Source organism: Macadamia integrifolia, chromosome 3 (assembly GCF_013358625.1).
Source record: "Macadamia integrifolia cultivar HAES 741 chromosome 3, SCU_Mint_v3, whole genome shotgun sequence".
Classification (NCBI taxonomy): domain Eukaryota; kingdom Viridiplantae; phylum Streptophyta; class Magnoliopsida; order Proteales; family Proteaceae; genus Macadamia; species Macadamia integrifolia.
The window spans coordinates 6,696,344-6,712,286 of NC_056559.1; the positions used below are offsets into that span (position 1 = coordinate 6,696,344).

General features: G+C 39.5%; 3 protein-coding genes across 3 annotated transcripts in view; 2 read left to right on the forward strand and 1 right to left on the reverse strand.

Annotated features, from left to right (window-relative positions):
• Window positions 1-2,464: 2,464 nt before the first annotated feature.
• LOC122073757 lies at window positions 2,465-2,914 on the forward strand. The gene has a single exon (XM_042638382.1). It carries the CDS (start codon window positions 2,465-2,467, stop codon window positions 2,912-2,914), a length of 450 nt encoding a protein of 149 aa, XP_042494316.1.
• Window positions 2,915-4,364: 1,450 nt separating this feature from the next.
• Window positions 4,365-10,734, reverse strand: LOC122073112. The gene is made up of 3 exons (XM_042637638.1): window positions 10,607-10,734; window positions 10,123-10,431; window positions 4,365-5,285 (listed from the first exon to the last, which is right to left on the reverse strand). The coding sequence occupies exon 3, from the start codon at window positions 5,283-5,285 to the stop codon at window positions 4,725-4,727; it is 561 nt and encodes a 186-aa protein (XP_042493572.1). The 5' UTR covers window positions 10,123-10,431; window positions 10,607-10,734; the 3' UTR covers window positions 4,365-4,724.
• Window positions 10,735-11,848: 1,114 nt separating this feature from the next.
• Window positions 11,849-15,943, forward strand: part of LOC122073760 (kinesin-like protein KIN-12F) — a 22,212-nt gene continuing 18,117 nt past the window's right edge. The window contains 4 exon segments of the mRNA XM_042638387.1: window positions 11,849-12,096; window positions 12,230-12,899; window positions 13,026-13,181; window positions 13,295-13,378. Of these exon segments, the coding sequence (XP_042494321.1) occupies window positions 12,231-12,899; window positions 13,026-13,181; window positions 13,295-13,378 (909 nt within the window). The 5' untranslated portion in view covers window positions 11,849-12,096; window position 12,230.

The following is a 15,943-nucleotide window of genomic DNA, read 5'->3' on the forward strand; positions in this document are numbered from 1 at the left end:
AAGATGGAGACAAGGGAGTGCTAGTGGCGGCCTAGTTAATACTTATTACAATCCAGTTACAGTTGGCACGTTGAGTCATGCATGACCTCTCATGACAAAGCCACAGCTCCTTCCTTTGTTGTTTTCAAGTTGAGTCATGACTACGATCAGTGCTTCTTCAAAACATTATTTAATTTAATGGCTATGGTCTCTTTCATGGGAGTGGCTTTGGGGGTTTTGTCATTTTCCATCACCTTGGTCATCGAGTACTAATGAGTGAAAGGACCACTCATAAGAGTGTTTTTTTTTTGGCGGTGAGTGGGGATCGTTATGCGTCAGTGCAGGATCAATAAGAGGAGGCACATTGGCATCCAATCAGAGACAGGGGTGGTCTTTTTTCCACTTTCGATGATCTTTTTCGCTTTCGTTTTACCTCTTTCTTCAGCCAAGTGAACCATTGTCACTTTTGCATTTGAAGAGTTCTAGATTGTCTCCAAAATCATAGCAGCATGCTCAAGGCCTCTCCTTGGCCCATTGCCCCCACCAACTTTGAGTTGATCTCCACCCCCTCCCCCAATGGATTGGGTATTAGGAAAAAATAGCTTCAAATTACTCATTGTTGAATCCAATTGCAAGGAGTTGATTCATCTATTCGCATCTCTATATGTGCATCCTCTAATCCATTGATAATTCCTCCCTGTTGTGCAAGATATTCGACATCTCTCCCCGTAATTTCAGTCTCTCCTTCACCTACATTCTAAGGTCCATAAACATGGTCATTGATATCTAGGCTCCGAAGGTGATTGGTCTTATTAACGTGTGTGATATCTTGGCCTATTTCCACCCATTAGCTAGTTCAAATCCGTAATAATGACTCCATGTGCTCTTCATGCTCTTTTCAATGAATCTCATTTTACCACACCAAAAAAAAAAAGACGATCCGCTCTTTCATCGAGGGATGGATTTCGTATGGTAATCAATATGAAAATGAAATGTAGGATTTGTCTTTATATTTCTCTAATATTCGCAAATCAACCTCCATGATACAATAGCTCAAAAGCCCCTCCTCCAATAGTCATTGCGCTTGACGTATGGAACATGTTGGGACACTTGCAATTAGTGCTCAACAAATCAAGAAAACAAACTCCAAAAATTTGGCCAAAGTTGTACAACTTTTATTGAAAGAGTTGGTGTTTGGAATTAAACTAACATTTATTGCCACTTGCCATCTAGATTCATTGTAGGCATCTACATGTAAAGTAATCCAACAAAGGATAAAGCTTTAATTAGATGTAATCTTGGCAATTAATTCAGGATAGAACACAAGAAATTCTCCTAATTAAACTCGATCTCCCTCTCGCTCTCCCTCTCCCTCTCCCTCTCCCTCTCCCTCCTTTGATGTGCACTACAATTGCATAATAGATGAAATTTACTTTAGAAAGCAGAAGCTCTTTTCTTTAGAACTACGAGCTCAGGGGAATGGTCGGGTAAGGATTATACATAAGCTGCTGGAAGAAGGCCGGAGTGAAACCACGAGATGGATCTGGCCACAGTCAGTTGCCGAACCTGGGAAGGACTGTTAAATATGGACCTGTAGGCATCCTGACGAAAAACAAACTCCAACACTTGACCAAAACCCCATATCAAATTTATGGCCATCTTCATTAGTTCTCTGCACATCTCCAACCTATGTATCACCATCTTTTTCTTATTCACGTCGTCGTGGTCGTGGTCGTGGTGGCGGCGGCGGTGGTGGTACCCTTGTTTCTATCTTCTCACCACGCTCTCTTCTCTGCGTGCTCTTGTTCTCTATCTTCCTGGCTTGTTCTTCTTTTGTCTCTGCTTTGCTCTCTTTTGTCTTTCTATCCTTCTATACCTTCTATACATTTGATTTGTGAGTGTGGAACCCTTCACCATGAATGGAGAAGAAAAACTTCCACCATCTATTTATAATATGGAACCCCATTTACCAACTCCTCTCTCTCTTTCAGAAAAAAATCGTCTGCAATTCTGATCTCGTACAATTCCATGAAATACCACCTTCAGGGGGTGACACATGTATTAATACTAATGCAATGGTCCAGATCTGATTTAAATGATTCTTCACTGATTTAAGGTTTTATTAGTTGTACCAAATCTGGACCATTGCATTGGTATCAATACACGTGTCACCCCCTGAAGGTGGTATTTCACAGAATTGTATGAGATCGGAATTGCAGACGAGATGATATTTCACTCTCTCTCTCTATTTAAACTAAGTGGGGTATGACATATTTAATTATAGAGAAGAAATTGACCATGTGGAGGGAGACCCACATGACTTTGGCGGTGACACAAAGCCATTTACTTGAATGTCGCCTTCAAATGCGGTTTCCTCTCTCCCTCGATGATAATATATTATAGGCTGTGTTTGGTAGATAAGAGAAGAAAATGAAATATATATAAAAATTGTACTATTTTTTTGTTGTAACAAACTCATCCAACAATGCACAAGACGAAAGGATATACAGCTTTAATTAACTTTTTCAGTCAAATTGGAAGTTTGAGGATCGGTGTAGAATCACAAATATCTCCGTTTCTGGAATTCTTCAACGAAGCAGCTTTGGTCGAACTGCCTTTCACTGGGCCAGTCTACACTTGGGATAACAGACAGATTGGATACCACCAAATCGAAGAGAGATTGGATCGCTTCTCGTCCTCCCCGGACTGGCTTGCAACGAATCCAAATGCAATTGTCCAGCACCAACAAGTCACCAGTTCAGATCACAAGGCCTTAATACTGAGCACCGAACTCCAACAACCTTCCCTTCCTGAGCCTTTCCGCTTTGAAGCTTTCTGGGTTCAGGAACCCTCCTTCCATGACCTCGTCGCCCAGGCTTGGACCGTTCAAGCCTCCGATGAGTCCACATCCTTTTTAGTGAATAGTGAGGTGTGATGAGTATCAAACAATTGATAATATCTGGGCACACATTCTAAGGAGTTCTCAACCACCCACTATTCACTGCATGCAACAGCTGCAGATGATTTTTACATGAGCAGAACTAATATACTAAGGGGTTTAAATTTTAAATCCCCGGAAACATCTTCCTAGTTTAGAAATGGAGAGTTCATCCTATATGAGATGAGAGAAGTAATGCTCCATTGAGCTGATTCGTCTGGTGGCCTTCTGTTTTTCTTTAGTTGTTTTTGAGTTATGGGGTTTTAGTTGAGCCTCCACGCCTTGAGGTTGGTGCTCTTTGAATCTTAGCGATCCCCCCTAGCCTTAGAAGGTTGTTTCTAGCGAAGGAGAATGGGAAAGGAATATACATAAGTTGCAGGGAAGCCAGACTGAAACCACAAGATGGATTTACAAAGTGAAACGATACAGTAATATAGCATCATAGGAACAACAAAGTGGAGAAGAATACCAAGGAAGAACGCTGACGACGAGGATGGCGATGGCGTCAGGCGTCAGGCGTCAAGGACTGTTAATAAGGAGCTGTAGGCGTCATGACGGAAAACAAATTCCAACGCTTGAACATAAGCCAAGACCAAATCAATGGCCAACTTCACTAGTTCCCTGCACATTTCCAACCTATGTATCACCATTTTCTATTGCTCCAATTTTCCTGCTACGATGCTACGTCGTGGTGGTGGTGGTGGTGATGATACCCTTGTTTCTATCTTCCCACTGCTCTATCTTCTATCCTTCTATACCTTAGATTTGTGGGTTAACCCTTCACCTTCGATACCATGGAAGAACTCTCTCCATCTACTTATAATATGAAAGACCATATACCAACTCTTCCCCTTCCCCATCCCTATCCGCTGCGAATGATTATAGGAGAGAAAGAAGGCCAAGTGGCAGACATTAATTATACTTAAATCCCACTTCACTTATTCTTCCCTTATCTTATGGGACTTGCGAAAAGAGAAACGATAACCGCGAAGACGTGGCATCCCCCAATGAATCTCTTCACATGAGAGAGAGAGAAGTGTGTTGTGGTTTGGGTAAGCAATCAGAAACAACATACTGTAGCTACCAATATTTTAAATCTTCCCAATGAAAACTTTAGTACAACTTGCTTATCCAAGCATTCTTTTTTTAATTAAACTAGTGTTCGTACTCATCTTTTCTCTAGCTTTTGAAGATAGTCCCAGCCTCCTGGACCCTTCTTTATTAAAGAGAGAACATCTCTATAAACTGGATCAAATGAGGAGCCTTTACCTAGAAAACCACTAACCAACCTCAGCCAATGTGAAAAATCAAGTCTAGCACAACAGTGTTTGTTCTCACTGTGAAAGTTTGATTGAATATTATCATTTGTTTAGATTAATACATCAATATATACAATCAAGTCCAATGTCTACTTTACTCTCCACAAGGATCACTAAGCTGTTTCAACTATAGTAAACCAACACAATAGATAGATAATTAGCATATGAAGATTTTATTTACATGTACAACTGCCTAACAGGAATGCCACTCTACAAATCTGACACAAATCAAGCATTTTCCTTGACATCTCTGTGTAACTATTTCCAAATATATAGACAATAATACAAGTATTTCCTCTTACCACTTCACATCTAATGTTAGAGCCTCTTGAGGGACAAGGGCAGATGGGAATTTTGTGAAGGAAATATTTGACATTAAATTACTCCATGTGGCAGAATCTGCAGCTATGAAAGGCCTCACCTTTTTAACCACGAGAGGCTTCAGTCTCTCTGATTCCACTCTTCCCATTACCTCAAACCAGGCCCGTTCAACCATTAAGCTTTGTTCTCCATTCTGCTAAGGTACCCCCGACTTTGTCATTGTCCTTCACATCTCTTTCAAGTTCCAATTGGAAGTGAACCACTGTTGACGCTGTAACTTTGGCCTTGAGGAAACTCAAAACACCACTGTGGATCATCCTGTCGCCAAATATTCTCCTTATGAGTTTTTCTAGTACAGCTAACCTTGGACTCATGGAGTCAATGGGGCATGCCCATTTCTTGAGGTGATATTTTCCGTAACACTTATCTGGCAACAACTCAATCATGTCCTGAGCAGGGAAAGTAGTTTCAATGTAGGCACTGGGACTATGAGTCTTGTAGGCAACTAGTGATGCAGACCCTAAAATGTGTATTGGAAGTAATGGCATGCACAAGGAGTTCCAAAATGTCCAAAAATGGCTATTATTCTCATTCATCTCTGTACTTCCATTGAGGGGTAAGCCAAAACGAGATGTGTAAAACAGGGAGACTTCGTGAGCTCCTTCTACCTCTATTGTAATTCCTTCCCCCACTAGCACTCGTTTCAAACCAGTACTTGTTTTGTTCATCTGAAAATCAAATTTGACATCAGCAAATTGAAGAACCAGTACTGTAGCACAGACGCCTATCCAAGTATTGATTTGCTTAATTAAACATCCTAACAGATTAAGTAACATAATAATAATAACACGATTAGGAATTTATTCAACTGATTAATTTGTGCCTTAATCCATATATCAACTACACCACAAAATCAGAAAATACCAAACATACTAAATTTATACTAAAATAATTTTACAGTAACAACAAATGAACCTCAAAACTAAGTCATAAGATAACATAGAAAAAAGCCATCTTAACACCAGACAACAAGCAGAGATCGACAGCTATAAGACTGACAATGATAGGAAGCACAGAAAACAAAGAACACAAGCCTGGAGTGGAATGAGTCAAAACTAATCATTCCGTCTGATCGAGCAGCAAACTAATGGTTAACTGCAATTGGTTTGCAACATATATTGGTTTCCAGTTTCAACTCAAGGGGGTGAATTGCATGCATAATATGACAATGGTACAGATTGCAGAGCCCACAGTATCAATCCACCCTGTCATCATATTACACAATGGCTACAAGTTACCTTCTCCAATCAATGCCAAAAGGTCTGAACCCATCATAATCAGCATACATTTTCTGTTACAGATAACCTTAACTGCTAAGAAAGAAATCTTACTAGGAGTACGATAGATCTATATAAAAGTAACACAAATAGTGTATACAACAACCAAATGTTAGTGAACAATAATGTTAGAGAGCACAACAGCACCACTACTATTTGCATGACTCTTCTAAGTGGATGATAATAGTATGGTTGTCAAGGCGTCTCCTAGGCTGAATCAAATCCAGGCCACCTCCAACGCCTTGGGTTGCCCAGACACCATGACAACTATGATAATATCCATGTCAGACCCAGCTTGGAGTTGGCAGAGTCAACAAGTATCTGATTACCAAATAGACCACACCTCAAGTGTCCCAGGTCCTTATATGGTCGCCCTTCTCAATAATCAGGTAGGTTCAAAACATGTTTTAAAGGTCTGCTCAAATTCAGATCCAGAGTTATGGGTTCATCTGACAACAGAGAGCCATTAAATAGATAGATTAAGGTTTTGATGAGTTATTATCAAGGTTATTACAATAATTTCAGTCGTTTTTAAGTGCAATCCAAATCTAAGATGTAAGTGGTTTTTTAAACCATTGGCCTTCCAATCCATCTACTTGCATTGCATATGTAGCAGCAACACAGTGATCAAGGTTGTGATCAGATACCCAGCAGGTGTGAGGTACTTAAAGGAATTGAGGCCTGAGGGTAGCATACTAGCATCATGGGACATGGCAGCATACAGAACCAGAGGAAATACTGAGGTCCCGATGGGGGATGACAAGAGGTTGGGCTCAATACAGTGGGGACCACTCTGACCCCCCCCCCCCCAACAACAACAACAACAACAACAAAAACCCTGTTCAAACAAACTTCAACCCTAACCAGCTTCAACCCATGAAGTGAGTAATACGGGTCAACATGCAGCGTAGATAGAAAGGCAACTCTTTACAGTATCACAAATATCAATTGACCAGACAAAGGTCTGGAAGGAAATAAGTCCCTGCAGAGCTTTCATGCTTTCAACTACTGTGGAAATAGAACAACTGAATCCAACTGCAAAGCTCAGTGATTCTGACAGGGAAAAGAATTTCTAAGACCATAAATCTAAGAAACAAGCATGAATGTCAATAGAGCTGACTGGAGAAAAAGGATGCATGTAGCCAACCCCATTTAGTTGGGATAAGGCTGAACTGAGTTAAGTTAAATAGTTGCGCACATCAGATGATAACTGTGCTCCACAGAAAGTACCTCCTATAGGAAGTTCATCCTCTACAGAATTGATAGATAGCCCACAAGTGAAACGAGATGTTCCAATACAAGAAGAGAGAATCTAGCACATGGAATACTAAAAGTTTCTAAAAGTTTTAGAAGTTAGAAGTACAGTCCATCTAAGAGGTCATCCATCCAGTATAACCAACCAGAGTGCCCTTCAACTTCTAGAAGATTTTTTTTTTTGGGGGGGGGGGGTGGGTGTTGGTGGCGTACTATTCCAGCTTGCCTTGGTTGCGTAAGGGCTAAGGCACTCCCACCACAATCGATCTTAGGGGCAAAGAAGGGCAGTCAGGCAGGGGATTCACAACTGCATGGTAATAAGAAATGGTGGACTAATCTAATTGGGCTCTGTTTGGTATCATTTCTGGAAATGTTTCGTGTCAAAAACGAAAATTTCAGTTTTTGTGTCAAAATGCCGTTTTTAAATGAAAAAATGGTGTTTCAAAATTTCAGATTTTTATCGGGAACGATAGTTCTTTTTTTAGTAAAATGGAACGAAACTGGGAAGATGGAACTCCATTTTGGAGTTCAAATGGAGTTCCGTCCAAAAACATTTTTTTAGAACGATACCAAACGGAGCCTTAGTGATTACTACTTTTTCCTTATTGTAATGGAAAAGTAGACAACAGGAAACATCAAGAGATGCAAACTATACAGCAACTTGCAACAATTTATTGCCAATAATTTCCCCACTAACCTCATCCGATATCCAAATATCTCTATACAAATGTTCTCTTGGCTAATGGAAATGAATGCAGCCCATAGGAAAACAAAAGCATCATAAAGAAAAGCAAAAGATGCTCTAAAGAAGCAAATGAATTGACGGAAACCTGCTTGCAAAATCACAATGAATGAACAAGTGATTAACTGCTTCACTTAACCACAAATGGAAATTAAGAGAACGGATCAACAGCTTCATCACTCTTCTGACCATGTCATAAGTGGTCAACTTCTCATGTTATTGTCCCTAGCACAGTTGGTGAGCTGTGGTGTGCAAAAAACCCATCCTCACCAGGAGGTCTCAAGTTCGAGCCTCCTGGCTGTTACCTACTTCTCTCCCTACCTTTAAAAAAAAAGGAAAAAATCTTTGAGGATGTAAATTATGGTGAGGTAATGAAGCACATAAAAGAAGGATTTAAAAAAAATATAATATTTTCCGTTTGAGGAGGTTCCATATCAACCCCAACCATTCCAAAAAATCTATCTAAAAAGGTTGAGGAAAGTGACCACCTTGAGCTCAAAGTCTGAAGTTCCTCCTAAATCCAAAACCCCATTCTCGGCCTTGCACCGACAGACAAAATCAGCATTAACTAGATCTCTCCTTAATTCTAAGTACTGAAATAGAGGAAGGAGCCATTTTTGCTACAGGGTAAACCTTTCACAGTCTATTTCTAATCTCCTGTTCTCGTATCATGTACCAAGTGCTTAGTAAAATTAGGCAGATTCTATGGATGCTTCTCCAAGGCATCTAAGTGTGGTCCTCTCTGCTTCACACCTTCACCTTGAAGAAAACATTTCATTGACCAATTACACAGAACATAAACTTATTTAACAGCATAAGCCCAACAGAAACCTTCCTCAAATCATTTATTGCACAAGTCAAAATAATAATCTCAAACACATTTTCCCATCAAGGAATCTGGAATGTATTCCTACACACATCTGTAATATGAAACAGTATTTTTTATTTATTTAATTTTTTTTTTTTTTGGGGGTGGGGGTTGTGAGGGAGCTCTTTTGTGGTTTTGAAATTTCAAAAACATTCAACAAAAGAGGAAAATCTCTTCAAAGGTAAGATCACCTGTCTGTTTGGTGTGTGCAGCACATAGTGAACCATAAAAATTAGGTCTTTAGTAACCCTACAGAGCTTTAATGGAACTTATTGATAGTTAATATGTTGAGATAAGGTAAACCTTCCCAGTACATTCTAACAAATACGGAGTGGCAATCAAAATATTCAATCTCCTAACATAATGCAGCACTAGATCACCCCGCCTCCTGTCCCCTCAGACCTAGAATACCGGATTTACATTTGGCAACATAAGCATATGATAGATACTGGTGGGGCTTTTAGAAACCACATAGTTAACATCATTCTTAAATTCTTTGGTCGCGTAGGCATCATGAACTTGATTACTGCCCGGAACCCCTCACTCCGGTTGAGAGTCTCCCCTCCCATGAGTGGCATCACCTAGCAATCACCTTAGGTGACCCAACAAAAGTAATTACCCAGCTGGAATCTTCTACCAAAATTACCATCTTACTCATAATGAAGGATCTCCAATCTCAAGAAATATGTCACTCCCTCACGAGCTAGATCTAGGATCCAAACAACTCCTTGGCTGAGGAACTTGCTACAAGAGAGGCTACAAGGATGATATCTTGTAAAGAAGTTACAACTCAGTTTCTCAGATGACTGTACTTGGTTTGTCATCTTCACTACAACTGTTCTATTTTCCTCACATGTTACAATAAGTCTTATCCGTCAAAAACTGTAACAGAATGATTGCATAAAAAAATTTATTTTTTATTTTTTAAACCAGACAGACTTCGAAAATGTCCTGGTTTCACCGCACTGCATGCTAATGGAGCAATGAAGCAGACATTTTGATGATCACCACTCTTCCCCAGAATTGAGAAATCCGAATTATATGGCGTTGAGTCAAGACAGCAATGAACAATCATATTGGACAGTGATCATAGAAAAAAAAAGCAAGGCATCATAAAATAACTATGCAAGATAAATTCCTCTGCGTTCAGCATTTTTCTTCTCAGTGAATAACTAGCCGGCCCTATTTAGTTGGGAAGAGGCTTGATAGAGTTGAGTACTAACTAAATATTACAATTGTACGATAAAAAAGGAACAACAATGCGAATATTTCAATAAAAACAAGCATAATAAGCTTTGAAAAAACAAAAAATATAAGACCCAAGAACGATCACAAGCTACCATTAAGAGTACAGTAACACATACCGGCAACACTAGCGAAAGATCGTCATCCCCATCGACTCTTAGTTCAAACGGTCCCTCCAACTTAAATGCATTAAGCAGAGTCTTCGAACTAATTTCATCAAATAAAGATTTAAATTCACCTCTTTTCGTAAGTTTTCTCCACGAATGCACCTCATCTAAAAATTTGAACACCCAGTCGTTCTTCCCAAACGGGAGCCGAAGTTCGCATCTCTGAGCACTTCCAACCCTTGCCTTTCTAACATCCAAATTAGTAACCCTGATTTCTTGCCAATCCCGGCTCTGCTTCAACGAAATCGACTTCAATACATCCTAAATAGACAGCAAACAAACCCCATGAATCAGGAGGAGATTCTGATCCGTAATGGGGTTCCGTTACTTACACTAATAAATTTCGAAATGAACTAGTTTCAGCAAACTGGGTTTTCATAAAAATGGTCTTCCGAAACAAAAGAGAGGGCTATAAAAGCATCGAAACGGGAAGTACCTTCAAGAAATGAGAGGAAGGGGAGGCATCGGAGGAAGGCTTGTCGGCCTGTGAAGAAGAAGATGAAATGTCGGAAGCATTAAATACTGCTACTTGGAAAGACAGGGCAAGGAGACAAAACGCAGGGCGACTCAAGTGGCATGACTTAGCTTGTTCATTTTGGTAATATATTATGTTACAGGATCCTTACGAGTTTGTGGTTCAAATATCTCTCAAAGGCTCAAGCTCAACGGTCAAAGCTCCCTCAATATTTTGATACAATTTTTCTACACTTTAGGACCTTGCACTATGATTGATTGGTTCATTTAATTAATCAGTCTTCATATGCTAGACACGGTCTCATTTATAAATCGTTGATTCAATATCAATATTTAATCGAGCTAAATGGGTCTTAGACAGACTAATGATATGTTTATCTCTAAAAGGGTTATAGTCTGGCTTAGTAATCTGACACTAAACAAGCTCTAAACGGGCTTTAACATGTCAAGTTGAATCAGAATATTAATTGATCAGTCCGGATTGGTCTTGATAGTAACCGGATCGAACTAGAATTCAATACATTAATTAATCGGGCGAGCTAGGTTTGGCTTGATCAGGCCTAGAATTGACACGCCTAAGGACTCTCATAGTATCTCCACTAGGTGGGTGGAGGTGGAAATGAGCTCAATTCGATCATTGATCAAAAGAATTCAAAATTTCAAACTAGAAAGAAGTGCAGACTTCGCCCTATAATCCTATATGACCGTTTGTGGGGGGTTAAAATCGTCTGCAATTCCAATCTGGTACAGTTTCGTGAAATACCACTTTTAGAAGGTGACACCTGTATTGAAACCAATGTAATGGTCAAGATCTAGTACAACTAATAAAACCTTAAATTAGTGAAGAGTCATTTAAATCAGATTTGGACCATTACATTGGTATCAATACACGTGTCACCCCCTGAAGTTGGTATTTCATGAAATTGTACTAGATCCGAATTGCAGACAATTTTTTTCTGTTTTAGGGATGATGTGTTGAGGTTGTCGGTTGTTCCTACTCCCTGGGATTGGGAGCCCGGGAGGTTTGGAAAAACGTAAAGTGTACTTATTACCTTTCCTAATTTCCAAGAATGCCCTTACAAATCAAATGAAAATGCGCGGCGACATCTTCTATGGCCCTCGTTTTCAAACTGGACCGATTGTCGGCCGTTCGATTTAGAAATCAAACGCAGGAGTTCAAACTGCAAAACCGAAGGGCTTCCACGTTCAGCTCAAACCCTGCTCGACAAGACTGACGCTGGAGAGTGGGGGCGTCGGCGAGCAAGGGAACTGAAGAAGAAAAATTAGGGGAGTGAACCTAAATTTTTTTTTCTTTTCAGATTCATGAGCGGCGAATCGAACCTTGGGGTTTCTGAGCTACCTCACTACGACCTACTTGTGAGTTTGTTCAAGTTTCTCAGCGATTTCAGGAACTCAAAAGCTTCAGATATTGTTCCATAGTTCTTCTCTCAGGTATTTTCCCATTTCTATCCGTACCTCTTCGTTTCCATGAGAATTTATGCATTACTGGAATTGGCTTTGGGTTCCCCCCCAAAAAAAGGGGGAAAAAAAAATAACGTCTCAGCTGGAAATTTGTCTATTTCAGAATGTTGAAACTATTTCGACGCAATTCGGGGAAGAATCCCGCTGCAGAGGAGACTGAGAATGTGCCTGTAAACCCGGAAGATTCATCTTTGATTCATACAGGTACTAATGTGGCAAGGGCTCCTCTAAATTCAATCCAGAAGCCCACTCAAAACCAAAAAACTGCGACAGAACAAGAAGCAGGCAATAGAAGTAAGCTTGGTAGGACCCCTACGAAGGTAAAGGGCAAAGTTTGTGATGCCACATTGCCATTTCGAACTCCAGTTAAACAAGGTGTAGAGCTTTGTACAAGTACAGGTTTCGAACTCGCGAGGAGGGGAGGACTGATGTTGGCAACGCTAACAATCATGTGCCAGTCATTCCGGGTGATTGGCACAAACATGACCCCTCGTTCAGCTTGGACAATGGGAAGAGCTAGATCAAAAAATTCCAAGTGTAATTCAACCCAGAGCACACCAACCAAGAGTGTCACCAAGCCTCCGAATCCTGCATTTGCTCACTTAAGTGGCTCTCTTCGATCTGTGAACATCGGAGTTCGTGCAGGAACCTTTGCTGCTTTATCTAAAGGGATTCCAGTTTATTCTGCTCCATCTATGGTTGTTAATACAGCTGAAGTGCCTCACTTCGAGCTTAAAGAAGATCCATCATTCTTGATGGATCACAATGTACAGGTAAGCTTACCTATAGCTTTTAATATAAAATTCTTTAAGAGTCCTTCAAACTGATTTACTTGGTCTCATTTCTGTTGTTTAATTTCATTCATATGCTACTTTCATTATTGTTGCATTTTTCTATAGGTTTTAATACGTATCCGCCCTCTCAATAATGTGGAGCAGAGTTCACATGGTTATCTCCGGTGCTTGAAGCAAGAGAGTGCACAGAGCATTGCTTGGGTTGGACAACCAGATATCCGATTCACATTTGATCACGTAGCATGTGAAACAGTCAATCAGGTTGTCTCTAGAAATGCAACTTCCCAATCCCCATTTTCCCAACAGAAGGAAGTGGAAAGAGCCAATTGAAGTAGTGTTTTTTGACTTCTGTCCGCACATTGGACTATATGCAGGAAATGCTTTTCAGAGTTGCGGGTCGGCCAATGGTGGAGAATTGCCTTTCTGGTTACAACAGCTGTATGTTTGCATATGGCCAGGTATAAACCAATATCTTGTGGCCTACACTTGTCATATGGTATTCTCTAAGCCATATGTTTGCTTATGGACAGCTATTTCTGTAACATGTTATATGTTCTCTGATTTAAGATTGATTGATTGAATATTATATATATATATATATATATTGAGAGTTTGAACCTATAAGTTGATATATATATATATATTGAGAGTTTGAACCTATAAGTTGATATATATATATATATATATTGAGAGTTTGAACCTATAAGTTGATTAGTTCAGCAGCTGATGAGTGATGGCAGCCATATGACCAGAGTCCTTTAAAAACAGGGTATGGAGTCTAGTGGTACACTTGTTGACATGACATCCTTGTAAAAATAAAAAAAGGCAAAGGCAACAGAAATCATACATGAATACATAATATAAAAGGCATTTCCATTTTGGTGGTTTACCAGATGCCTTTTCTTTAAAAATGGTGCATAGTTGCTAGAAACTGTAGCAGACACCCTGATGATGCTTGGGAAACCAAATAAGTATCGAAATCTGGATAAGTTTTTAATATGTTTACCTTTCTCGTTCATTATTTCTTTCTGTTTTTGGTGAAATGATCCATTACGTATTTACGTATGGATTATGATTTAACAATCTATTTCTCTTTGAGCACTGAATTTACAGACATGGTTAATGGAAGAAAGTGTTGAACAAACACCTAAAAATTCTTGTCGGAAATATAAATGTGATTGTTAAATTTGTATTTTATTTATCCTCTTTTCATTTAATATTTATGTATAAATTCAGTGACAATCAGTTTTATAGATAATTTTATTACACTGTTTAATGAACTTATCTTTGCTAAATCAACAGAATTTAGTAAAATAAATGGATTTGCATCTTCAGACCATTGTGCTAGCTGCAGTGCACATGGAAGGGGATCTTGAACATATCATATTGGCATATCCTATGCTCCTCAGGAATATGTTGCAGTTTGATCTAAACCACCTCCCCTTCCCAACCCCTTTTTTTCTGGAGAGTTGTCTGGAGATCTAATTAAAGAAGACATTCAGCAGCAATGGGGTGAAAATGTCCTATCTTTTTCATTGTTCTTTCCAAATATGTATAAAGGAAGTCAATACATAGTCATCATCTTTCCCCGGGGTTTAAGTTTTGTTGTGGTTTTGGACCCAATGAGAGGGGTAGTTCTTGTTCCTTGCCCTCTTTATACACAATGTATTTATGATGCAGAGGTAGGGAAGCTGGAAATGGTTGCCTTGTTTTTTTGGTTTAACATGTCCTTCAATTTTATCATATCAAACTAGATCTAGTAGTTTGCTTCAGAATCCAGTGACAGTCTTTCAAATAGTTGATGCTATAAGACACTGATATCTAGTTGTTTTGAAACGATGATCTCATGTAGTCAGGAAGTGGGAAAACTTATACAATGCTGGGTGAGATTGATGAATTGGAAGTCAAGCCAAGCCCGATCCGTGGAATGACACCACACATTTTTGAGTTCTTGTTTGCGAGAATCAGAGCTGTAACTTTCACCTTTCTATGCTTAGTCTTTCTTGATCATATTTTGAATAGTACAAAAATGATGTAGGGGATTTCCTAAAAAACAAGGGTCCCTACAAGAGTGACTCAATTAAGGTAAGACAAACTTAAGGGGGTCTTGGGATTAGGTTGGGATTTAGATATGCTCAACAAAACAAGATTCAACATGCAATAAATAAAGACAAATCAACATGTAGCCAGGAGCAATATCAATCTAAGCAGAAAAACACATAATAACTTACTAAAGCTTCAAGTGGGGACATGGGGAAGGGAACAAACATCATGCGAATGTTAGGTTTAGCATAAATCAATCTAAGCACCAAATAAGATATGCAAACAATCAATGTCCTCTAACAGCCAACTAAAATTGAAAATCAGCAAGGGTTTTGGAGATATAACAGTGAAAAAACGTCTTAAAACAGTAGCTAAAATAGGCATAAATGAAGGGGTAAGGGCTGGTTTCTATGATAATGGGCTGCAAACATATAACAGGGGATTAATGGGGTGGGGAGTTTAGTTTAATTACCTACCTGTCCACTTTCCAAACAGAGAAGAGAAGAAGAAATCAAGGTCATCCAGAATTGTTGCAGCTCTTGTTTGCTTGAAGGGAGGGCAGTATTTATTGACAATAGTACAGAAAATAAAGTGCAGCAGCCAGTAGTCGATTGCTTGAGGAAGAGGCAGTAGTATCCCTAACAGTAGTGCAGGAAGACAATGGTACTTTGATTGATCCTTGGCTGCTTGAGGGAAGAGCACCTGTCTTCAACAATAATACCAGGAAAAAAAAAATAGAGAGGTTGCAATATTAAGACAGCCGAGAGAACGAGGGAGAGAGGAAGAAACCGAGAAAAAGAAAGGAGGCGAGAAAGAGAGGAACCGAGAGAGGGAAAAGAGAGGGATTAATGAGAGGGAGAGAATCGTGAGAAGGGGTGGGGAGGTTTGCTCATAGGCTGCTTTCAATAATCTTTCATTGATTCCATCGTGGCCTAGGCCATTACATAAATGATAAACTTAGTTACTAAAAAAAAAAAAAA